We start from the raw sequence: 25,312 nt of genomic DNA, 5'->3' as shown, positions 1-25,312 counted from the left end.
CTCAGAATACAACCGAGAACGGGATGGGCTACTGAAACAGCCCATTGGGTTTAATGGGATTATTTACCTTCCGGCCCACATTCCTGTCAGGCCCATATAAAATTATCATTGTTTATTTATTATTAATATAATTAATTATATTAGACTTCCCTCCTCCGTGTGACAGCGCGGGATTCCTCTTCTTCCTCCCGAGTCTGACTCCATCTTCTCTTCGCCTCGCCCAAAGGTATCGACTGAGAGCTCAGATTTTGGAATTTCGCTTTCACTTTACAGACTCACAGTCCCCAAGAGGACTGCACAAATTTGGGTATTCGATTTCTCACTTCCGCAAATCTGGAGAGGCACAGAGGAGACCGCTATGGCCCCGACCAAGATTCCCATCCCTTTCGTCACTCTGCAGCTCCTTCTCGCTTCTCGGACTCCCCCGTGAACCACCACGACACTCGCCGGAGCCCCAGTAACTTCCGCGGCGGCGTTGCTGGAGCTAACCGTCGGCCTTTCGACAGCCCGCCTCGCTACTCTACTCCCGCTGCTGCTGGTTTTCGCCCGATGGGAACTGGCGGGGGATTCCGTCCAATTCCTGGTCCTGGGGGTGGTGGTTTTGGGTCCGGTTTCCAGCCGCCACCTGTTGTAGGACAGAAACGGGGTTACCCTTTCGCTGGCCGTGGAAGTTCTCCAGGTTAGGTTAGATTTTGTGGATTAATTTAATTGCTTTTTCTTTTCTTTTGTTCATTGATAAGAACACTAGGTAATCTTTTTGCAGTTATTTTCATGCGAGTTTTCGCTTTGTTGCTTCTGTATGTTTTTTGTGCTTAGTTGAGTTTTTCAAATCTTTATACGAATCACATAGAATATAATGTTATAAAGATAAAAAAACGTCTTCTTTGGAACACTGTGCCCATGATGTATGCTAAGAGGTTCGGAGTTCGAGTGTATGATGTTTCTTGTATCATACCAGTTTTTTACACTTGCAAAAGAATGTCCATTTTTTTGTTCTTCTCACTTCCTCCGACCCTTATGAGCGTTCTTTGAGATATGGTTAAAACTTTATTCAATATCTGAATTATGTTCTGAAAAATTGAACTTTATGTGGAGTACTATCGATTACTTTGATCAAAATTAGCTTCTATCAAAAGGGTTGAAGGGAAAAGAAAGTTCCTTGTAACTGTTAACCATCTATCAAAAGGGTTGAAGGGAAAAGAAAGTTCCTTGTAACTGTTAACCATCGATCGGCTTTGGGTGGGGGGTATCATTTTCTAGTCATCCTAATTCAACTTTTTTATGAGATGCATTGAACTTTGTGTCATTTTAATTGTTGTATCGTGTGATGTGATAAATGATAAACATTGTGGTGTAAAGATTTACCGCCTATAAAAAGCCGTAATTTTTCTTTTGTTATTGCAAATTGGAAACATCTTTTGTGTACCCTTTAATGGCCTTCTTTTGTATCTTGGGATATTTCAACCATCAATGAAATTGTTTCTAATCTAAAAAAAGATAAGTGATAAACACTGTGGTGGTACACACACACACTAATGTGTTACCTGTTTTGTAAAACTTTGTTGAGGTTAATGTATATATGACGAGAAACACAAACTCTCCTTTCTATGTGATCAATGTGTGGGATATTCTTAGTGTAGTTCTCGCATATTTAGGCAACATCTTCACTAATCTTGCAGCTTGCTAATATCATCATCTTCTATCTTCAGATCATTCCGATGGAAGCAATTTTGCCAAGCTATTTGTTGGATCCGTTCCAAGGACAGCCACAGAAGAAATTGTAAGTCTTAAGTATTCATCAAGTTGTTGAAAAGCCTCAAAGTCAATTCTCCACTTGTTTACGCCGTATTAACGAATTGAAGCAAGGCATGTCATTAATTCTTTTATGATATGAGAAAATCTAGGTGTGGCATTTCTTCTAGAGATTAAATGTTTTCACATTCTTTTACTTGCATTATAGAAGGGGTGCTTGGTGAGTTGGGAGGTTTAAGAAGTTTTAGGCATTGAAGCATTATTGTATTATGAGATTCCTATTGGATCTCTTGTTTAGAGGTGGTGAGAACAATTAGGATGCTTATTGAGTTCTGTGGTCTTTCTAAATGGAGGAAAGTGTCTTACACCCCCTGTGTTGGATAAATGTCCTTTGTGGCTAGCTATGTTCTGTGCTACCCTTCTGGGGATATATGGTTTGAGAGAAATAGGAGGATTATAGAGAGTGAGGGAACTTGGGAAAAAATGTGTAGTTCACTTCAATGCTATGTTTTGGGTCCGTGTGACCAAGTATTCTTGTTGTCATCCTTTGTCTATGATCACTAACTCCTGGAGCCACTGTAACTTTTGAGGGGCTTTGGTTAGTGGTTTTGGTATGTGCTTTTGAATGACCTTCATTTGGTTTCACTTTGATTTTTCTTCATGTAGATAAGTTTCTTAAATAAAAATTTGCTTATTTGATACCAGATTCGCCCGTTGTTTGAAGAACATGGAAATGTGATTGAAGTAGCTTTGATAAAGGATAAGAGAACAGGCCAGCAACAAGGTAAGCATAACTTCTATTTTGTATGAATCACTTTTGGTTCATACACATGTCATTTCAGGGTTTGAGAGGCTCGAAGAAATCGTGAGCTCGTCTCAGTTTGTTTTTGCAACAAGTTTGGTGCTTGTTGGTTTTCGTTGCGATCATAACTTTTTGTCCATCATGCCAAACAAGAAGAAGACAAGGCATGTAAACCTGCTATAATATCAAGTTTTGTATGGCAGTGGAGCACAAAAGACCGTGCCTTGGCTGACTAGCTGCAGCAATGAAGGATATAATCCTTTTTTTGGTTTTTTTTTTTTGTTTTCCTTTTGTAATGGGAGTGTCTGCTGCCAGCAGTTTAGGTTTTTTTTTTTTTTTTTTTTTTTTAAATTTTTTTATGTCAGGGTTTATAGTATGACAAATGTACAGGATTATTAATTTAGAAAATACACGGTTTTCTATAAAAATTATGTTCATATATATTGTAAATTTGGAAGATTTGAATGTGTGAGTGTGTGCTTCTTCTTCTTTTTTTCTGTTTGTCCCCCTTTTTTAATTGTGGTGAATGTTGTTCTTTTAAAGGGTTTCAAACGTTGCATTGTTATTGGTGTGGAATATATAATAGTGATGGGTATGATGTTGAATCTCCAAGTGGCTTGCAATGGATTTTGTGAGGTGTATGTATGGTTGGATAGTTGGTAACTGATAGCTTTCTTTTATGATATTCATAGAATGAATGGATGAGTGCGGGGATTTTCAGGCTGCATGTATGTTTCTCTGAGTAGGTTAAGTTTATTGTAGTATCGAGCACATGGATTGTTTTGTTGCCTTGTTGATCATGTTTTCCATTTTTATCCAAACAAATGAAAGAAGACCCATCATGTCTGATGATAAATGTGATGTTGTTACATATTATGCTGTCTCAAGCAAGACTCTTTGGGAGTTCTGCTGCAACATGAAACTCTGCCTTTTTGACCCTGTGAAACTCATCCACTCTTTCCCCACTTATTGTGATGTTTTAAAATTCCCTTTTGTACCTGTGCTCTTAGTAGCCTGTAAAAGGAACACGTAGCTCAACTGCAAACTTGTCACTGTTGCTTTTGTATGGGTTGCTGTGTTAAATTCTTTTTAGGACGTTTTTGTTCTTGATTAATTTTATCTGGTTTGCCGTGTTTTCAAGAACTATGAACTTGTGAATTTATTCTAGAGTTTAGCACTGGGCCACTGGCGTTTATCTCCTGTTGTTTGAAGTCTTGATTTATTCTCTTCTTCTTGCAGAAGGAGATCCTGTGTCTTTGTTGGTTGTGATATATGATCATGCATTTTTCTAGTCCACAAATGTTATTATTATCATCATCAACACTACCTTGTGTAAATGTTGCATTGTGGCAGTTGCAGGATACATCCTCACATTTTTTGTTTCTGGAAACAAGAAATTTTGTAGAATGTATAAAATAATAATATACAAAGGCCTAGATCTTAGGAGTTACGATAACTTTCTCATGGGGCTACAAAAGGAGGATTATAAGTAAAACCTGACTGCAGAATTGGTTTGAGCAACACGATGCTGCTGTCAATACAATCACGTTGAGTTTTGGAGGATATGTCCTTCAATCTACTCGGATGATTCATTTTATTGCACTGGCGTGCCAAGTGGCGTTTTCATTGTTGGACGTTCCATGTCAAGTATAGATTTTAATACTTTTGTTGGATGGATGCTCAAGCCTCTGAGTTTACCAGTTGGAAGTTTACTGTCTTTTGGATGATATTTTGTCTTCCTATTCAAGTTCTCTGCTTTAATTAGATAGTAGGAGGCAGTATAATGTCATTATCAAACCTTTTGCAATTTTGTTAGTAAAGGTTTCGATAAGGTAGAATAGTGCAGTTGTGGAGGTTTCTGATGGCTTTACTTAACGTATTTCATGGCTGCATGTAGCAGGTGATCAATGTACTTTTTGTGATTAAATTACAGCAAGTTTTCGTTTTATTTGATTGAGTGAGTGTGTTGTTTAATAGAGGGAGTGCATGTGATCCGCGCTAATACGGTGGATTAGCTTGCAAGGGAGATTCCCTTGCTTGTTGGTTTGTTTTGTTGTATTCTTTTTCGGAAGACAGAGGAATCCTTGGATCATATTGTTGCCGTTGTGAGTTTGCAAGAGGTGTGTGAGATTTTTTCTTTTAGATGTTTGGGTTCTCACTTGCCTGACAAGGTTTCTAGTAATATGAGGAGTTCCTCTTCCATCTGCCTTTTTTTATTAGATGGGGCGTATTTTATGGATGGCCGGTGTGTGTGCTGTTCTTTGGGTTCTGTGAGGGAACAAAATAATAGGTTGTTTAGGGGGTTAGAGAGGGGATCTTTTGAGGTTTGGTCTCTTGTTAGATATCATATTTCTCTTTGGCTGTGGTTTCAAAGATTTTTTGTAACTTCTCTATAAGTTCTATTTTGTATAGTTGGAGCCCTTCTTTTCGAGGCCTTCCTTTCTCTTTTGGTGGCCTTGGTTTTTATATGTCGTGTATTCTTTCATTTTTATCTCAATGAAAGTTGTTCTATCTCCCCAAAAAGAATTGTAGGGCAGGCTGTTCGTTAGGCTTGGCCTATTAAATTAAAATTTTAGGACTGGGATATGATATTGTCTTTAAGTTTGTAAGTGAGACATTCTCTAGCTATCGTAAAAGTGATATATATAACATGGAAATGTAAAGAAATAGTCATTGACCTTCAAATATAGAGCTTGTGGCTTCTTTCTACCATCATAATCAATTGATACTAATGGTGGTCGTGGTGGTGGTGCTGATGGATGAAAACAACGATCAATCATAATGATTATTTAGGCAATCATAATGCGCACATCAGCATTTTTCTAGCTTATTCCGAATGCTTGATGCTGAGAAATTTTTGATAGCTGTCTTTTCCAACATTTGAACTCCTCCTAGTCTTTTAGTTTCTATTTTGCATAAGATGGTTAATCAGTGGTTGCTTTTGTGGTTTTCAATTCTTTTCCTGCGGAGAACATTGAATGTGTAATCTAGCCACGATCTCATGCCGACGGCTGCTGTAGTTTATCTCTACAGGTGGTCCTGTTTGTACTGAATAAATGGAGTTAAAGTTGTGTGCTTATATTCCTTGGATGCTTTTTATACCTTTCTCGGCCTTATGGCTAAGATCAAATGTAGTTTCTGTTCTTATCAGTTTAATTTTCTCTTGATGCTTTTTTCTGTCTTTAGTAGGAAACTGGCTTTCAATCTTTATGACTGTTGAGGGGTTCTTGGTGTTCTTTACTTATATCTTCCTGTGTGTTTGTAGATGGCAGGTTGTAACCAACATTTATATGTATTAATTTTCCTTTTCCATTTCTCTGTGTGTGTTTGTATCCCTTTCTATTACATTTTCATGTTTTGTAGTTGATGTAATTTTTATGATGTGAACTGTAAAGTTAGCCTTTCTGTAGATTGTAGTGAAACGATAGATGTGGATGTAGCATTAATTTACATCGACCGTGTTGTAGCCTCTTCATTTGTCTTGTGGTTATGGTTAGATGTAAATGTCTGTTTACATATCTGTTCATACATAAATGTAACTCCATTAGTTAAAAGTTATGATTCAATGTAGTCCAATCAGAACAGCCTTTACTCATGCAGGATGTTGTTTTGTAAAATATACTACCTCAGAAGAAGCTGATAGAGCAATTAGGAACTTGCACAATCAACATACCCTTCCTGGGGTGAGTTTCCCTTCCCCCAAATATTGTTGATATATATCTCGTGTGCAATGCTACTATATATCTTATATATATTTACAGGGAGCGGGCCCTATTCAAGTTAGATATGCTGATGGAGAGCGAGAGCGCCTTGGTAATTGACTCATGGATCTGGCTTTCGTCTTATTTATTAACCTTCATCAATCCTCGCCATTTGTTTTGTCTTCCCCCCCCCCATTTTTTTGTGCGCTAGGGTGTGCTATTTTTGAACATTTGGCTGTTACATCTGAGAGATTCAATTTTGAAAATGACAAACAGAAAGTTGGACTAAGATATGAATTTCAATCTGGACACAGCGTGATTGAAGTATAATGCTAGATAGTTAATGAGGTGGAACTTAACTCTAAACTAAATTTTCTGAAACTAATGTTTTGGTCATTATAATACTAAGCTTTTATTTTTGTGAGTGCGAATGAAAAGCTTAAAGAATGATTTAGTTGATCTGGAATTAGGCATGCCAGCCTTCCAAGTCAGTAGAATGGTGAATCTATATAAAATTTTCCTTTTGTCATTTCATTCATTTTTCTTTCTTTTACTTATTTCCTGCAGGTGCAGTTGAGTACAAATTGTTTGTTGGCTCACTAAATAAACAAGCTTCAGAAAAAGAAGTTAAGGAAGTATGTTATAACTGTGGCTAAACCCTTTTCATCTTGATATTACTGTCACATGTTATCCATTTCTACTTCTTTTCCTTTCTCTTTTTTGAGCCATCAGACAAATTATGAACTTTGGTTTTGTTGAGCTCTTTGAAGTTTATTTTCTTTAGAGTTTTGACCTAATGTATACTGTCACTTGGTTTTTGGTTGGGGATGTGTGTATGCCTTGGTCTTCTTAATGCTTCTGCATGGACTAAAATCATATGGGTTACTTCCAATAGTTCAAGACATTAATCAATATTTTTATTTTCAGATCTTTGCTCCCTATGGAGTAGTTGAAGATGTTTACCTTATGCGGGATGAAATGAAACAGAGTCGTGGTATGCTTTTCAAATTTGTTTGATCTTGTTTTAAGTGTTACTTTGACAATTAGAAGAAGTTAAACAATTTTTTATCCCTGTTGTTGTGTAATATGGAGAGTGTATATTGTTAAATGTATAAATGATTTAGATTTTGATGTTCTGTTGGTTAGAATTCTTCATTATTTGGTATTGAAAAGAGTCATAGATGCTTCATGCTTGAAATAAATGGACAATGCTCAACTTTGATTCAGCGTTTATCAATACAGAAATCTAGGATTTTGAGTACCTGTTTTTGTCTGTCTAAGTTCTAAGAGGAAGAAGATAGGCAGGAACAAGAAGTAGCTTAGATCTACTTATGCAAGGTGAAAATAAGAAAATAAGTCTCAATATATCTTTTATGGCACAATTTGTTTATTTATTATTATTATATTTGTTTTTATTATTTTTAAATGGATTTTTGTAAAATTTCTTCCAATATCAATACAAAATGGATCTTTGGAGACATCAGACAAAAGTTGTTGAGAAAATAGAATTTAGTTGATTGTATTGAATAAATTTTTGCATCAGTGGTGGCAATATATATTGTACCAGTATACTTTTAGCACCTTCAGCTATGCACTGCTATGCTAGGCCGTTCAACTATTAGATCCAAAACTTATCATCACCAACTCATCGTCATTATTGCTATTGCTACCATTATTTTGCTTTTCCTTATGTTTCTAATCGTGCAATTTTGAAGGGTGTGGATTTGTGAAGTATTCCCATAGGGACATGGCACTAGCGGCTATAAATGCTCTTAATGGAATTTTCACGATGAGAGTAAGTCTATATTCTTGAGTTCATGATTTTTTTTTGTTCTGCAGTATTTATTACCAAAGCCTATTACTTAACAAATTTCCTTAACTACAATTAGGGTTGTGATCAACCATTAAGTGTCCGCTTTGCTGACCCAAAGAAGCCCAAATCTGGAGATTCAAGGTTTGATATGATGTAGTCTTTATGATCAAATTTTGAAATTGAAAATAGATTCTTTGAAGGCTTTCTTCCTTTATTTTCTTCTTTAACATTTTCTTAACTCTTGGTTTGAACTTTGCGTTCTTGTCTTATTCTGAAATTTGGCCCTCACGTCATGTATATTTCATGTATTTTACACCCTTAATTTTTTTATTCTTCTGTCCGTCTTTCTTTCTTTCTTCTTCTTCTTCCTTTTTTTTTAAAAAAATTATTATTATTATTATTATTATATATATTATATATATATATATATATATATATAATATATTAAAAAACCTTGTTAACTTGAGGATCTTGCTTTTCAGGGGCCCTCCTGCATTATTGGAGGTCCAGGTTTTGGCTCTCGCTTTCAAGCGCCTGGGCCAAGGTAAAATTCGTCGTGGGAGATACCTTTCGGTGGCCATTGTCTTAGTTTGTTTTTAATGAAGTTGCTGAAGAGAGAAACTAATCATCAAATTTTTTTTGATCAAATGAGAAGAACCAAAAATAAAAAGTGGGCAACCCCCTACTAGGGAATAAAAACACTCTCCATCTAGTCCATAATCATCCTAATTAGCATCTACATGGTTCATAAAGTCCTAATTAGCATCCTAATCACCTACCAAGCATCTTCCTAATTAGCAGGTTTCTTCCCCAAAAAAAACTTCCCAGTTCCCAGAGAAAAGCCACAACCACATGGTCCATAAAGTCCTTACTTTCTTCTTGAGCCATGGTTCACAGCATGCGATATTACTCCTTGAATTTGCATTGTCTTGACATTTTCTAATCATGCTGTTGATATTTTTTGTGCTTTTAGCAGACCAACGCCTAATTTTGGTGAATTTATGGGTGATCAAATTCCAATTGATGTGCGAGGTTTCAGGCCACCTGTTGATGCTGGATCTCATCCCTTTGGGGGTCAGTTGCCTCCTAGGTCCAGTGAAATGGGACTACCTTTGAATATGGTAATTTATTATTACCTTTTGACATGTAATTTTTAGTGCTGTTAATGTTGTGATGTGATTTATGTAGCTCTATGTATAGCAATAGCAGTATTTTGGTCAACTTGCCCTCTCTTTAACCAAACCATATTTGATATCAGAGAACTCGTATGATATTTTTTTTTGAAAAGGAAACGATTCATTATATTAATGAATAGAGAGGAGCTAAAACTCAAAGTACAAGAGAGTTATACAATGAGCAAAGCGGAAATACAAGTGCTTCTAAAAGGATTAGGAGAGAACTCGTATGATATTAATATTTCAATACATAGCCATGAAAACCTCAACCTCACAACCTCAACATTTTCAACTTGCTCCTTTTGGTATTGGTCGACTAGTTAACACACCAGTTTATCTTGATGTTAGATATATGTTAACACGGCCTCCATCCCTTTGAATGGCTGTCTAAAGGGATTTAGAGGAACATTTCAGAATTCGTGGAAAGATATTTCTCTTGAGCTCCCTTCTTTCTCCCTTCATGTTCGGGAAGCTAAGGATACTTATTTTTTGGAAGATCAGTGGATGGGGGATAGACTCCTTTGCTCCGCGTTTTCTAGTTTATATCATCTCTCTTCTTAAAATTGTCATATTTCTGATTTCTTGGTTTGCTTTGGGAGCTCGGTGTCTTTCTCCTTTGGTTTTCGCCGTCCTTTGTTCAATAAGGCAATGACGGAGGTTGCCTTTTGTTGGTTTTGCTTGATGAGTTCAATTTTAGGTTGGGAAGAAGGGATATTCACATTTGGAGTTATAATCTTCTCGATGGTTTTTCTTGCAAATCCTTTTTTACCGGTTGTTGTCGGATCCCTTTCCTGATAGAGAGTCGGTCTTCGATGGGCTTTAGAGGATTAAGATCCCTAAGAAGATTAAATTTTTTACCTGACAAGTATTGCTTGGTCGTGTGAACACTATTGATAGGCTTTTAAGAAGGAAGTCTTCGCTTATGGGGCCTTTTTGTTGGAAGGCGGAGGAAGACCTAGATCAAATTCTTTGAAGGTGTCAGTTTACAAGGTTCGTGGGGAATTGTTTCTTCCAAGAGTTTGGCTTTGAGTTAGCTCGCCAAAGAGATATTCGGGAGTTGATCAAGGAGTTCCTTCCCCATTTGCCCTTCAAGAAAGACTGGTTTTTATGGTTAGTTGGGGTGTGCACTATTTGGTGGGACATTTGGGGGAGAGGAATAACAAAGTTTTTAGAGGTATGGAGAGGGGCCATGGTGATGTATGGTCCGTGGTGAGGTTTCATGTTTCTCATTGAGCTTTGGTTTTGTTTTTGAAGATTTTTTGTAATTATCCTCTAGGTAATCTCTTACTTGGTTGGAAAACCTTTCTCTAAAAGGGCTTTGGTTTATTTATTTTTTATTTTATTTTATTTTGTGGCCCTTGTATTCCTTTATTTTTTTTTTCTCAATAAAAGCAAATGTTTCAATAAAAAAAAGGAATTCAAACTTTCATTCAGATAGATCAAATCATGAAACAATATACACGGGCAATACAAAAAACAAAAGAGTTCTCACGTTCAATTATGGAAAGGGGCTTCAACCCTTATACAAAGACTAAAAGGGCATAGCTCTCGTCGATTCTCATTCATTCACTATGATCGAGATGGGATCATGATTTTCTTGGAAATGCGTAAGTAAGAGGAGATCCATTAACACAAGGAAAAACCTCGATCCCAGACATCAATGGCATACTCAATCATTTCTTCTTTCACAAGGAATGCAACTTGATCTTGACCTCAGATTCATGAAACTGATCCTGAGGAAGGAGTTTAGAGGCCTTATAGTAGCACGGACTGATTTTTCTTTCTAGGTCATGCGAAGGGGGCCTCTTCTTAAACAACCTATATCCTCCACACTTAATCAGCATTTGATAGATTATCCAACCCCGAGCAATCTTTGGGTCAGGTTGGATCCATTTCTAGGTCAAGGGGCCTATGCCCTCCAGCCAGTATCAGTAGCTAGGACTGGTAGCATGCTTAGAGGAATAAGCGATGCCATTGAATCTGTTAGAGGACTCTAATCCAAAAGAATCATACTAAGCTAATAATTACAAAAAATTCATATTAATAGNTTAGAGGAATAAGCGATGCCATTGAATCTGTTAGAGGACTCTAATCCAAAAGAATCATACTAAGCTAATAATTACAAAAAATTCATATTAATAGACACCCACGAACATGAGTTAACCTAACCACAACCCTAGGATCCACTTGACTACTGGACCTCATAAAAAATGCTACCATTCCTTTCAAGCTGAATGCCTCACAACAAAGCAAAAAAAAAAAAAAAAAAAAAAAAAAAGAAAAGAAAAGAAAAGAAAAGAAAGAAGAAGAAGAAAGAAAGAAAAGAAAAAAGAAAAAAGATTGCCAAAGAACCCTTCCTTTGTCATGAAAAGGAGGATTCAAGAGGACCTCCTTAGACAACTAACAACAACCTTTATTACAAGCAAGCACAAGCCCAAAGGTCCTAAACAACAAACTCACAATCCCATGGTCAAGATCCTTTTCCACTCTCCTATAATGGACACACCATTGACATTAAGGATGGCAACACCATGGAGGAAAGCTTTTGGATACATTTGAGTATTCACTCTCACATGCAAAACTTGCCAGGCAAAAGTTCTCACTTTCTTAGGTACTTTGACCTGCCAAAGAGAGAAAAATGCAGGGCCCTGAAGGGGAGGAGCACAGAGAATCTGAAAAAAAAAAAAAAAAACTATTGGGAAAGCCCTTACAGGGCACCAGAAGCCAAGATCTAAAATCCCTTCTTTTAAAACGTGGAGCCTGATTAGAGATGACAGAGAGGCGATTGACAACCTCATAACCCTTACAATTAGAAAGCGCACGACGAAAATTGTGAGAATGGAAGAACTATTAGGGGAAGGCTAGGCTAGACTTAGGCTATCTAGTGTAACCTCTTCTCGACCGGTGGTAAAGATGAGGAAACAAGGAACAGGGAGGTTTCTCTCCCACTCCCATTATAGGTGTCCAATCCATCCCCAATAGAACATTTCACAAAAAAGGATAGCTCGAAGTAATAGAGAAGACCAGAGGCTCTTATAAGAAACCCTTAAACTTACCACCTGAGACCTATTCAAAAGGGGGACGTTAGAACTTATCAATCGAAAAAGAGAAATGACGCAAGGACTTTATGGAACCTTTTCTTTATAATCTTATTCCTTGTATTGGATCTTGCCTTAGTTTTTTTAGATATGTAGGTAATTATAAAGAGGTCTTCTGGTTAGACATAATCAGCCTCAGCGTGCATGAAAATTTATTTTACACATTCACAGCCTGCAAAAAACCTGAAAATACGTTTGCTTCTAGGCCTCCTATCTACTAGAGGATACTGCTGCCTCTGGTAGTTCATTAGTAAGCTATATGGTGTAGTTTTGCTAGGGTTCAGGCATTTGCATTTAATCGATATTCTAATTGGTCTTTCTTCTTAATATTTTACTGATGGTACTGAATATAATGACAAGCTGTTTGGTTATCAATTATTTGATGTTATGATCATGTTTTGGATTGTTCAGTCATGTATGATCAAATCAATCATCTTCATGTGTAATATTTGAGTTTAGTTTTTAAAATTTCATTTCCTGATCTGGCTCTTCCTTCTGTGGCCTATTTTGTCATTTCACTCATGATTATACTCTTAGGTCAATGGGTATGGATATAAGTTGCCTAACGAATGTGCTTGCATAATTTTTAGGGTGGTCCTGCTGGTGGGTTCAGAGGTCCCAGTCAAGGGTTAGTCAATCCAGCATCCTTGGCTTCTCAACAGGTAATTGGATGTTGATTTATGATTCTTTTTAGGTTACCTGCTAGATTGTATCATAGGCATTCCGAAAAATCTCTAATGTTTTCTGAATTTGTTAGAATTTTAATCAGTCTGCAAGCCAACATCCACCGTTAGGCCTGCAAGCTTCACCAGTACTAAAAACTATTCAGTCACCGAAACAATTGCCACCTTCGAGTCAATTGCACCCTCATGCTTCTCCCTATTCTCAGACACATACATCTCCAGCATTAGCACAACAGCATAATCAACCACAAAACTTCAATTCTTCTGGTCAATTGCCTTTTGGTCAGCCTGCACCTTCCCAAGGGTCACCTGGTTTAGGTGCGCAGTTGCCGGTATCTCAGGCTATGGTCCAGCAGGGTGCCTCATCTGCTGCAGCAACACATACTCCTTTAAGTATGAACTTACAATCCCATGCTGCTGCCCCTAATCAACAGCAGCTTCCTACTCCAATTCAGCCATCTCAGAATTCACCTTCTCAGTTAGCGCACATGCTGTCACAACAAAAACAAACTCTACAGGCTAGGTTCCAGTCTTCCCAGCAGGCATTCTCTCAGCTACAGCAGCAGTTGCAGCTGATACAACCATCAAATCAAAGTTCAACATTGCAACTGAGTTCCCAGACTATTAAGCAGCAGGTAACGAGTAATAGCAAGAGGATATCTCTATACTAATAGATTAAGTTTGGATTTTTGAGGTACATGCGACCATAAGACATTTTGATCCCCCAATTTAAGGTTAAACATATAATGTCTGTTGTTTTAGATGCCCTTGCAGTCTCACTGGGGAGGGGTTGTGCCACAGACAGCTGCCAGCGCCGCTTCTGCAACTTCAGATGCACATACATCTACAGTTCCTCCTGTAGCCATAAATACCCAAGTTGTGGCTCCTGTGAAATGCAATTGGACCGAGCACACTTCTCCTGATGGTTATAAATACTATTATAACAGTGTTACCGGTGAGAGCAAGGTAAGTTTCTTTGAACCTTCCAACTTTATGAAGCTTTGCAGTGATTTGTGTGGTTAGTGTTCTCATGTGTAAACCTGCAGTGGGAGAAACCTGAAGAGCTTTCGGCGATTGAGCAACAACAAAAGCCACCGGTACTGCAGCCTCATAACCAGCCACATCCTCAAGTACTATCTAGCCAGCAACTCTCTCAAACTCCCCAAGCCCAGCTTCAAATTCAGTTCCAGACACAGATGCCCCACCCTCAGCCGCTACAGCAACCTTCATTCCATTCACAGGTCTGTCTACTCTATTACCAGTTCCATTTTTCATTGTTGGATTTGAGAGTTATAGAAATTCTTTCTTTATTTTGGTTGGTCCACTTTATTATGACTGGACTTTTTAGCTAGTACAATATCTTTGTTGGATTCTCTTACGATTTCTTCATCTTTTATTATCTTTGGTTTTGCTTGGGGGTACCTACGGCCTTTGTTACAGTACTACTACTGTGACCTTCAGTTTGTGTATTTTGTATCTAATTTTATTCTGTCATTATGCAGGAAGGTGCTTATACACAATTGCAGCCAGCCAATAGCTCAGTAAATGATCCTACTCGCTTCCACCAGGTACATTGTGCTTATATTTTAATGCAACCACTCTACTTCTCCCGAGTCAACTTCATGTAATTTACTATGTACCTCAGGGATTTCCGGCAACTCAAGAGTGGGCATGGAAGAATAAATAATCAGCAGGTTTGTTTTCTAATTCCATATGTGGCGTATGTTCGGCTTGTAAGAGTTGAGTACTTGGGATTAGGGTGAAACGTCGTGATATACATATACACACACATATATATATACATATAAATAAACAATTAATGAAGTGTGAAAATTCTAACCTTCAGTAGATATATACGATGCAAAAGACACAAAAGACGTAACAGACATGCTGTTATCCAATTAATAAGGTTTGGATACCATAATCATGTGCTCAACTGTATATTAGAAAAGACAAATGAAAGCAAGGGTTATAATTGAATGTCATATTTCTTGGGCTTAATTTAATTATAGAAATTGATATGTAAAGAAACAAGAAATCGTCAAGCATACACTGTTAGACTAACATTCGAGGCGTGTGTACAACTTCATTTCATGTTCCTTATTATAAGACCACTTAACTGTATACTTGAGAAATGATAAACTGGGTCTACAACGACGTCCTTGGAGGTATTGTGAATTACATAGCCTCATTTACTATGGTACAACTATTTGGTCTTCAGGAGCTTGAAGTGGAACAATGGGATCTACATTCATCTGCCATTTAAGTTGTGAAATGAAGATATTAGGCTCCTGTTGCCTTGAAGTTCAAGGCAGGGAACAGCTTTGTAAGGTACAGAAACTACAGATAAGATGAGCAATGCTTCAAGGGAGTTTGTCTGCCGCAAATTCTCTTTACCGTGAGATGATATTCTGTTGCAGTTAATACCGTGGCACCATAGAGAACATCTAAATGCATCGGCTTTGTTATAACATAATGCTATGAATGTATCATATTGCTTAAAGTTCCTGTATTGCTCATAAAGCGTTTATGTACTTATAAATTAGTCTTTTGTGCTGCCTTCTTAGTTTCTCAGCAAATACTGGCGGCTCTTTTGTCATGCACATCGTAAAAGTTGGGAGTTCAAGAGGATATGTAGACTTTCTTTTGTAGCCGTGATTCATTTACTTAACATACTAGTTTGACAATAGTACCTTCTCGAATTTAGCAAGTTATCTAATCTTTTCATTTTTTTTTTCTGGTTGGGTAGAGATATTGAAACTGAGTATAATCTAGCTTACAGTTCGACAATTAGTTCGGATCATGGTCTGTGTTCCAGCTGGTGGTTTGAGGCTTCCCATCTTCACCATTGACTGCTTGAAATCTTCAAAGAAGGCAACTGGGTCGACGGCATAGTTTTCGACTATCTCTCTTGTCTGGTGATCCCCAGTCACAAGAACATGATCAGATTGGAGTAACCCCTCTCCAGAGAGAAGATTAATATAATATTGGTTGTCAAACGTTGCTGGGGTTACAATGTCAAGCTGTGCCAGTGTCGAGCCACTACCAGATACCGAACAGAGCTGTTTTAGTGACTCAATAAACTCTTGATTTGCTCCTTCGTTGGGGCTGCCGCTATTGGGTAGCAGCCTAGAACTGAATGTCACGCATCTGGCTTTTCCCAGTGTATGCCCCCCTTCACAAATTGTGAAAACAATCAGCCAGAGTGAAAGGTAAATAAATGAAACAAACCAAAATGGTTTTACCTGAGAGAGCAACCATATCTCTGAGAGAAAGACCAAGGTTTTGAAACTTAGAAACTAGGGTGGCTACAGTGGAGTTTGGGCCAGGAATGTTGTTTTGTGCGGCTGATTTGCTAGCACTTATGCTATCTCCTCTTCCAAATTCCACTTTCCAAAAAGGCCCTCCTGACTACAAATTGTTTGGAAAAAGAAGAAAAGGAAAACACAAAGTGTGAGAACAAGACGTTCTTTGTAATTGCTAGAATTCTGTGTTCAATAATAAACTCACTAGTCCAACAGAGTCTCTGGCTGCAATTGCTAGAATGTCAGCACACGAAACTGTCTGTGGGCAAACAGATTCAATCTCAGATTTTATAGCATCAATCACTTCAAATCCCCTCAATGAGTTCACATTTGGAGCTGCTGTCTTTTCTCCTAGAAAGTTCTCATTGTCATCCAGCAAAACAGAAGCATCACACCCCTGTATCAAAACAAGAAATTCACTCATATTCATGAAAACCTTTCGATGCACTTTAAAAGTACAAAAAACACTATGACTTTCATTAACAAAGCAGTCGTGGAAATGGAGTCGAAGCAAAGATGCTGCCATTCGGGGGTCCTCGGCGATGGCGGTTTGGACCCAAGAGAAGACGATGGCTTCTGCCTCCGGGCAGATAGGCGGTGTGCCAAACAGTGGCTGGTTTTCGTCTCCTCCTCCATACGAAGCTTGCATGTTTGCCGAAGCGAGTGCAATAAGGTTAGACATTATTAGACAAAGATGGAAAACGAGATACGTTGCCATTTTTGAGTTCCAAAGGCAAACGAAATGGAGTGATGGGGATGATGGAGTAGTGGTTCTTTTATATGTGTATTGTATAAAGTATGCTAGAAATCAAACTGCTACATGACCAGTGAGTTGTTGGAAAGAATAGTGAAGTTTGCCAAAATAGGTACTGGATGGGGCTATATACAAAGTGTTAGTTGGAACACAAAGAAATAGTAATGAGGTTAAAATTAGATTAAATTTCCCAAAAAAAAAAAAAAAAAAAAAACTCTACAGTCTACCCTATACTTGGAATAAACTTATTTTTTTTTTTAAAAAAAAAAGTTGATTATTATCCTTGTTATTTCAATTAGGACTTGTAATGGATATGATGATTACTTGAAACTGTGTGACCAATTCTTGTTTTAAGTCACTATCACATTGTTTCAATGCTAACTTTCGTCCAAGATTTCACTTCCAAGCGGCGGGTTATTAGTTCGGCAAGGATAATAATAACTTTTGAAAAAAATTAAGGGTATTTTTTTAAAAAAACGAAGAGCCTAGTTGAAGGATATTGGTTTTATAATTTAGCCTTAAAAATTAGTTGAGGTGGTCAATCAGTTATTTAGAGAGGGATAAAACGTGGGTCTGTACCCAAAATGTTAGTTGAGAGCTTTGAAGAAAGCCAAAAGCCTAACAAAATATAGTGATTTTGCCATAAATTAATCTCCATTGAAGCTATATCTGTAATGTCTGAAGACAATAGAGATTAGAGAGATGGGTTTTTGTTGTAGTGGATTTGATGCGCCAAAAATATATTTGTAGCAGGTGTGGACCATTTCAAAGCTCTTTTTTTTTTTGTTATGGTATGTGGACAGTTCATAACCACTTCTATTAACGGTCCAACAACCCCACTTTTCCTTCCTTTTTTTTTTTTTTTTTTTTTCCCTATAATGTTCTTTAAATAACCTTCTTTGTTAGATGTTGAGGATAATCCAAAGCAAGATCCAAGCCTAAGACTAGGTCCAACTCCAACGTCCCAAGAAGGAAAATAGTCTTGAATCTTGGGTCAGTCCATAGAGCCCGCTTTGAATCACCAAAGGGGTAATAATTGAACCGAGCTGAATGGCTAGAACAATGCAACCTCGAAGAGTTCAGCTCTAAATGCATAATTAGACTAAATGCTTCGTGTACTTACGACATTAAAGTATATTTGGCTCAACACCATACATATCATCTTGGACACATTCTCCGATCAAAGAAATCTTATTCGAGGACAACAGCCTAAATGAGATTGGTGCACCAACATTTGAGATTTTAATTTTATGATCTTAAAAAATGATTTGATGTTGAATCTTTTAAGGTTCACTATTTCATTGCTTTCTATTTGATAGGATGGAAATGGATATCTATTTATATATATATACATGAATTTATCTGATTAGTTTCATTTATCATACCATATTAATACCATTTAATCAAAATGTTCTCTCTTTTTGTTGCCAATGCCTCCTTACCCTACTTTTCTTTCCTATACTCTCTTGATTCCTGTCACCCCTATTTTAGACACCAATAACTCTAGATTCCCCTCCCACTAACATCATAAAAGTATAAATTGCAAAAGAAGGCAAATATAAGAAAGAAGAAATTAAATTGTGTCCAAGGAAGGTGATCCATATGATTTTGTCTAATAATTGAATAAGATTCTACTATGAACAGTAGATGAATGTGTACATATAATATTTGTTGGTAGTATGAATAAAGTCCTACACGTTTGTTGAAAATTAAGAGGATTATGAATTTATAAAGTGAGGGATAACATTCGACATGAGAAAATCTTTGAGAACTTATGTTCAACATGGACAATATCATACCGTTGTAGATACATGATTTAGTTATGTTGTCTCTAAGAATTGGTATCAGAGATAATATATGTGTCACAATCTTTTATGATCTTCAACGAACGAAAAATATGGGGAGCCCTGAAAAATATAGTTATGTGTTTGAACAAACTATTGTATACAAAGAAGTGTTGGCCTCTAGATAAAGAGCGAGAGGATTGTTGCATGAAGGGCAACTAACCACATTACCTAGTAAATGAAAAATCATGAATATATAAGCGAGAGACATATTCAATGGTAAAAAAAAATTTTTTGTTCAGGTTTACAATAATTCTAATACCACATGTAATCATAACAAATCTTTCTCTCTCCATGATAATTTGATATTGTTGTAAAAAAAAAGTGATTATAATATTTTAAAAAAATTACTCATCGTCTCTGTAATCAAATTATATTCTCTCTAATAAACTGTTCTTTCTCTACCCTGTGGACATAGTTAACATATTGTTAATGAACCATAGAGGTCTCCGTATATTGATTCTTTATCATTTTATGTTTTTATTGTTTCTTTATTTGTCAATTCCGGAACACTCCCGAACATTTCCTAAATTTGTGCTATAAGACCATTCAACAAAGATTGGAATAACACCCCCCGACTCCATCAAAGAAAAGGGATTATTGTTTACAGGTACCAACGAGGAAAAAAAAAAGTATTTTATCCAAATTATCTACTAACTAATAAATGAAGAGAACGAATTTATTCCATGTTTAAATTATAACATTTCGAAGTTACAAAAAAAATTCACTTATAATTTTTAATTAGACAAAGCACACTGACATTATTGGTTTTTGAAAATCAAAATGAGGCATATTAATGCCATCATGTTAAAGGTTAATTAAAGTCCAAAAACCCAACCTGCATGCATTACTCTTCGTATAAATATATTATTTTCCATCAATTATTATAAAAAGGCAAAAAAAAAAAAGCATATCATATGCAATCCTTTATGAATAATAATAGTAAATTATTATTGGATGAGTTTGATTTGGTGGTTACAATATGTTCGAAATCTAATAATCTATAGATTTCAAAATTTTGTTCATGCTCGCTCTTATTGTTATTAGATGTTGATTTCAAATATTCATGTAAATCAATTACAAGCCAAATTATAGCAACGTCGATAATTTACGACTTTTCGGACTCTCACACCACAAAAAAGCTATATATTGTAAGTTAGTTTATTTAGTCTAATTCAACCGTTCCTAACGGCTAACGGTCCCATAAGCTCGGACTAAAATGGCGTTGAGATGGATCTAATATTCTATTTTTTTAATCTTAGTTCAATTGTTTGATTTAAACTATCTTTTATAAAAGTAGATTCTCCTACAATCAAATGTCTATATTCTTAACAATTTTTCAATTTCTAATTTCATCCCTTAAGAAATTAAAATTGAATTTATATATTTAGTATATCATTTCTCACCCAACTTTATTCTATTCTGTATTTTCATTAGTTCAATGCAACCATTATTTTTAATAAATAATACTATAGAAATTAAACCAAACAAAATATAATCTAAAAATCACCGCAATCTCAAACTAAGCCCGAGAATACATCTTTTAAACTTATGTTTAATTGATTTAATGGTGAGTTAAATGAGATATCAAAACTCTTTCATTAACCTTTTCATCCATATACAAATTTGAGAGATACTGTAAAGCCTATAATAAATAATGAAAGGGAGATCACTTTGAATTATAAATTGAAGTACAATAAAGAATTATTAAAGTTAGAATATAAAGCTATATATATATATCCAATTTTTTTGGGGAAAAAAAAAAGGAGAAATAAATTCATATGTTCAAACTACTGGCTGAAATTCAATAACCCTCTGGCCAAAGTTCTTAATAGAAGATATATTAATCACACCCTATATCCTATTAGATGCATTTCAAGATGTTATGTATATATTTACTTTTCCATTTCTTCTCTCAATAAAGAAATATCCATATAAACACAACATATATAAAAACTTCCTAGGAATTCAAACTCAATATCACTTTCAGAAACCCATATGTAAAATGCTCTAAGATCTCAATTAAGAGAGTAGCTCAAAAATATAGATAGGGAAAAAAGATCTTGTAATTAAGAGAAAAATAGAAAGAGGGGCACATTACGTCAATGTCAAACAATATTAGATAATATGAGAGAGAGCAATTATACAAAATTCAAAATGAAATTCGAGTATTTCGAATCTATATACCTTCATCGTAATTAGAAACAAAAACATATTCTAAAATCCAAATCTAATTAATAGTTATAAAAAAAAGCAACCATATTGTAACGACTTCCTCAAATATTCTTTCTCAAAAAACCCTAATACTCGAGAAAATATCTATTATGCATTTAATTTGTTGAACTCTTTACGCTTTGTTTTCTCACAACCACTCCCCCCCTCCTAGCTAATTCTAGGTTTCTACCCCACACTCAAAACTAGCACCCAACTATTCCCATCCCAAAATTTCCATCTCCCTTACCTTATATTTCCTCTTTAACAATACTTAAATGTAATCTAAGTCGAATTCATCTTTATGTTACTCACTCCAATTTCGTTCGAAAGAAAAATTCAAAACTATACTGTGCAAAATCAACTTAAATATTTTTAAGTTGGCTTGAATTTTCTACTCTACAAACCCTATAACCCTACTTCTTGAGACAGACAACAAACCAAAAGGTAAAACTATAACTCTACACCTCTTGCGTTGGCGTTGCGTGTAATGGCTTTTAAAACCCTAACCCTAAGGGGGGAGAGAGAGAGAGGAAAAAAAAAAAAAAAAACCAGCTCCCTTTTCATAACCCCAGCTTACGTAATACTACTACAATGTATGTAATGATATGATAGCTTCCTACAATCATAGGACAAATCCAAACCGTCAATTTTATTATAACATAGTAAATAAAACATTAATTACTATCTCAAAAATCAACGGTATATTAATATACTGTTAACAAACTAATTAATTTAAAAGACCATATAATATATATAAATATTTCCATAAATTGAATCGTTTCTAGGAACTAGATTCCTTGAACAAAAGAAAGGGAAAAAAATTCAAATCCAAAAACCCCAGCCAGCTATTAAAACTGGTCACCTCCATAGGAATAAAGGAGAAAAAAAAGGAACTAATTGATTATATAATATTATACAGTGATGGGGATTGTGTGATTAGTGAACATGATTTATGGTGAAAATCCCATAATTTTTGTTAGAGTATACGACGACGTACCGTGGAAATTTTTTAAAAAGGAATTAATTAATTAATTAATTGGTTTAATTAATTAATTAATTGATTTTTTTTGTCTTCCTCCGGGATGTGTAAGGAGGAGGAGGATGGTACGATCATATCTTGCAAAAGGCCATGGCCTTGGAAGGAATCAGAATTAGAACAAGTAATTCCATCAATACGACGTCGTTCTTCTCCACCAAAACTATGAAACACGTGATCAAACCCTCCGCTGCACGTGACAACGTCCACAGCCGGCGCCGGAGCGTACGTATATTGGTTTCGGTATAATTGCGGCTGTGAGAAAACAAGCGGCGGTTGTGGTGAGACGAAGGCGGCGGCGGCGGATAAAGCTCCACGTGGCATGATTGGACTTTGATGAGTGTGTTGGCCTTCGTAAGTGGTGACGACGACGGAGGAGTCGTCGGAGGATNGCTGTTTTTAACGGCTTTTTGACCGTATTTTCGCCATCTGTAACCGTCGTCTAAATGATCTACTTCGCTCTTTGTCATGAACGCAAATCTCGGTTCTCTTCCCCTTTTTTGATTTTTCTTTTTTGCTTTCAACCTATTTTTATAAAATAAAAAATAATAATAAATCACACATTATATATTATTCATATATTTTAAAAAAATAAATCGAGATTATTATTCAATTTCATAGTAATTTTTTAATTTTAAACACTATTCGTCACAAACACCCCCCCTAGATTTGGTCCTTAAATCACGCCCCATCATAAGAAATCTGCTTTATTTCCTACGACTTTAAATTTATTATAAAAAAAAAAATCCCAAAAACTCATTTCTTAATTTTCTCCAAATAAAAAAAAAAAAAAATTCAAAAGTAATTTCAAACAGCTAGTTTAACTATAATATGAGTTAGCCAAATCAGCTGACTTACTAACCATAAAATCTGTTAGTTTGATTTTTTTTTTTAAGTTACATCCACGATTACGAACGGAATATTTTCAAAATCCCAAAAACCCATTTCTTAATTTTATTAGAAAAATAAAAAATAAAAATCAATGTTAGTGTTAGATCACGAGGTTTATGGTATGAATCTCTTCATCTAAAACAATAATTATAATACATGTCAGCGATTAAGAGACTGATTCAAATTTTCCCTCTATTGTACTAAAAAGGAAGAAACACTTACTGTTTGTTGAAAGGCGACTTATCGCGATCGACATCATCGGCGTCAAAAGCTCGTTCAGTGGAGGAGCAAGAGACGGAGGAGGAGTTAGGAGTGGGAGGAGTATTGAGAACTTCGGATGACTCCGGCACGGCGGAGGAGGGCGGAGGCGGCGGCAGAGGCGGTGGAGGAGGAGGCGGAGGAGAGAAAAGATCGAATAAAGAAGGGGTGTAATCTTGGGTGGCTAACAAATCCAAGAAAGTGGAAGGCTTAAAGGAAGAAGAATCAATGGAGTCGATCAATGGAAAATCGAACATATTATTATTATTGGGAATAATCGCATCAGAGAATAACAATCCAGAATTTCCCATCATCTGATCTCTATTTCTCAACACTTCTTCCTTCTTCTCTTCCTCCATACAAAATACATATATATATAAAAATGGGAATTTATTTTACAAATAATAATAACAATAACAGCACATATTCCTATTTTTTGGAGCTACTTTTTTTTGGGGGAAGGGGGGTGTGTGAAAAGAAAACGAAGAAAGAGAGAAAGAAAGAGTGGTGAAATGTGAAAGAAGAGGGGTTTTAAGAGAGAGAAAGGGAGGAAGACCGATGACCGCCAGGTGTCGGTTGCTATGCGTACGGAATATGTCGACTGAGGGACGGTGTTTACCATTAAATGCACCTGGACCACCGGTGGGCCGGTTTTCTTTTATACGCGGATTTTTTGACCGAATCACCCCCTTCTTACTTGGCCTGGTTTTTACACGTGGCATTTGGTAAAATAATAATACTCTCCTCCACATCTGATTACTCCTCTCCTCCCATTAAATTACCATTTTACCACTAACGCTTCTTCTTCTTCTTCTACACACACTTTCTTTCCAATTAATTTAATTACAAAATTCAATTTCGAAATTTGGAATTCAACTATAATAAATCAATATTGAGTCCAAATTTAAACTTTTAAAAAAAATCGTGCTTCTTAAGTAAGCATGTCTCATTCACACATTGTTCACTACCCATTAAAAATTATTGGTTGAAAAAAAAAAAAGTTGTCTCGGTAATTAAAGTTTTCTTTTCTTTTAATATTTATATTTATAATAAATTTTAAATTTGGTTTTTCGGAAGTTATTTTTATTGAAATTTGTTAAATAATAATAATTGTTGACATGGGAAACTCACATAGATTCATCCTTGTCGCAGGTCTCTTGTGGGCTTGACTTTCTTGTCTCACTTTCTAAACTTACCTACGTGAAAAATTCTTCTACCAATGTAGTGACAAATTTATCATATTCTGATGCCTAAGTTAGTGCAGAGAGTGTATGGTTTAGCTAAGCAGAAGATTACTCACTCTTTTCCTTTAAGGTCGTCAAATGAGGCTATTTATAATACTCTACTTTTGATATTGCTTATGGTTACATGTAACTACGATGATGTTAGGGTAGTTTGCAGTGTTCTAAACCTAGCATGACTATGTTATTTCTTGTTGGTATATATTCACAAGTTCAGCTAGTCGTCTTAAAACCCAAAGCTCTATCTTTTTCTTTTTTGGATTTGCATTTTTCCATGTTGCTTCCTAGTTTTTTTTTTTATGGACTTTGAGCCTTGTTTGGGACAATCTTCAACTATGATAATTTATATGGAAGGAAACAAAAATACTATCATTGATCATCTATGGTAATATGTTTCTAAAATTCATAGAAGAAAGATTAATAAACATATATATTCTCTAGAAAACTTATTCGTATATACTTCTAAACTCTTTGGGTTTGATTAATTATACTTCAATTAATAATGGTATCAATTTAAACCATAACTTTTATAATTGTATCTACTTATATCATCTCTTATAATTGAAACAATATTATAAGTCTCACATAATTGTTTTCTAACAAAATATGAAGAAACAATATTATATGTCTCATGCAATTATTTTTTAATAAAATATGAACAAACAATATTATAAGTCTCACACAATTATTGTCTAACAAAATATGAAGAAATATGAAAATTAATTCATTTATATGAAAGCTCAGA

The 25,312-nt window shown here is 35.7% G+C and overlaps 2 protein-coding genes and 2 pseudogenes across 2 annotated transcripts; 2 read left to right on the top strand and 2 right to left on the bottom strand.

Moving 5' to 3' along the window:
- The first annotated feature begins 243 nt into the window (after window positions 1–243).
- On the top strand, window positions 244–15,675 carry LOC120092969 (flowering time control protein FCA). The gene is given in 19 exon segments (XM_039051239.1): window positions 244–679; window positions 1,710–1,780; window positions 2,458–2,536; window positions 6,155–6,237; window positions 6,316–6,367; window positions 6,823–6,890; window positions 7,183–7,249; window positions 7,971–8,050; window positions 8,145–8,209; window positions 8,551–8,563; window positions 8,566–8,612; window positions 9,045–9,189; window positions 12,932–13,003; window positions 13,099–13,659; window positions 13,787–13,990; window positions 14,071–14,265; window positions 14,527–14,592; window positions 14,670–14,718; window positions 15,246–15,675. Coding segments are annotated over 18 exon segments (2,040 nt in total). The 5' UTR covers window positions 244–549; the 3' UTR covers window positions 14,712–14,718; window positions 15,246–15,675.
- LOC120068679 lies at window positions 5,653–5,763 on the top strand (annotated as a pseudogene).
- A 92-nt stretch (window positions 15,676–15,767) lies between the features above and the next one.
- LOC120092970 (peroxidase 40) lies at window positions 15,768–17,264 on the bottom strand. Its single transcript, XM_039051240.1, has 3 exons — window positions 16,535–17,264; window positions 16,270–16,435; window positions 15,768–16,199 (listed from the first exon to the last, which is right to left on the bottom strand). Exons 1-3 carry the CDS (start codon window positions 17,045–17,047, stop codon window positions 15,796–15,798), a joined length of 1,083 nt encoding a protein of 360 aa, XP_038907168.1. The 5' UTR covers window positions 17,048–17,264; the 3' UTR covers window positions 15,768–15,795.
- Window positions 17,265–21,773: 4,509 nt separating this feature from the next.
- Window positions 21,774–23,837, bottom strand: LOC120092531 (annotated as a pseudogene).
- Between the last annotated feature and the right edge of the window lie 1,475 nt (window positions 23,838–25,312).

The sequence above is a fragment of the Benincasa hispida genome, chromosome 12 (assembly GCF_009727055.1).
Source record: "Benincasa hispida cultivar B227 chromosome 12, ASM972705v1, whole genome shotgun sequence".
In the NCBI taxonomy this organism is placed as follows: domain Eukaryota; kingdom Viridiplantae; phylum Streptophyta; class Magnoliopsida; order Cucurbitales; family Cucurbitaceae; genus Benincasa; species Benincasa hispida.
The sequence above is the reverse complement of the archived record's forward strand: the minus strand, read 5'-3'. Positions and strand labels throughout refer to the sequence as shown.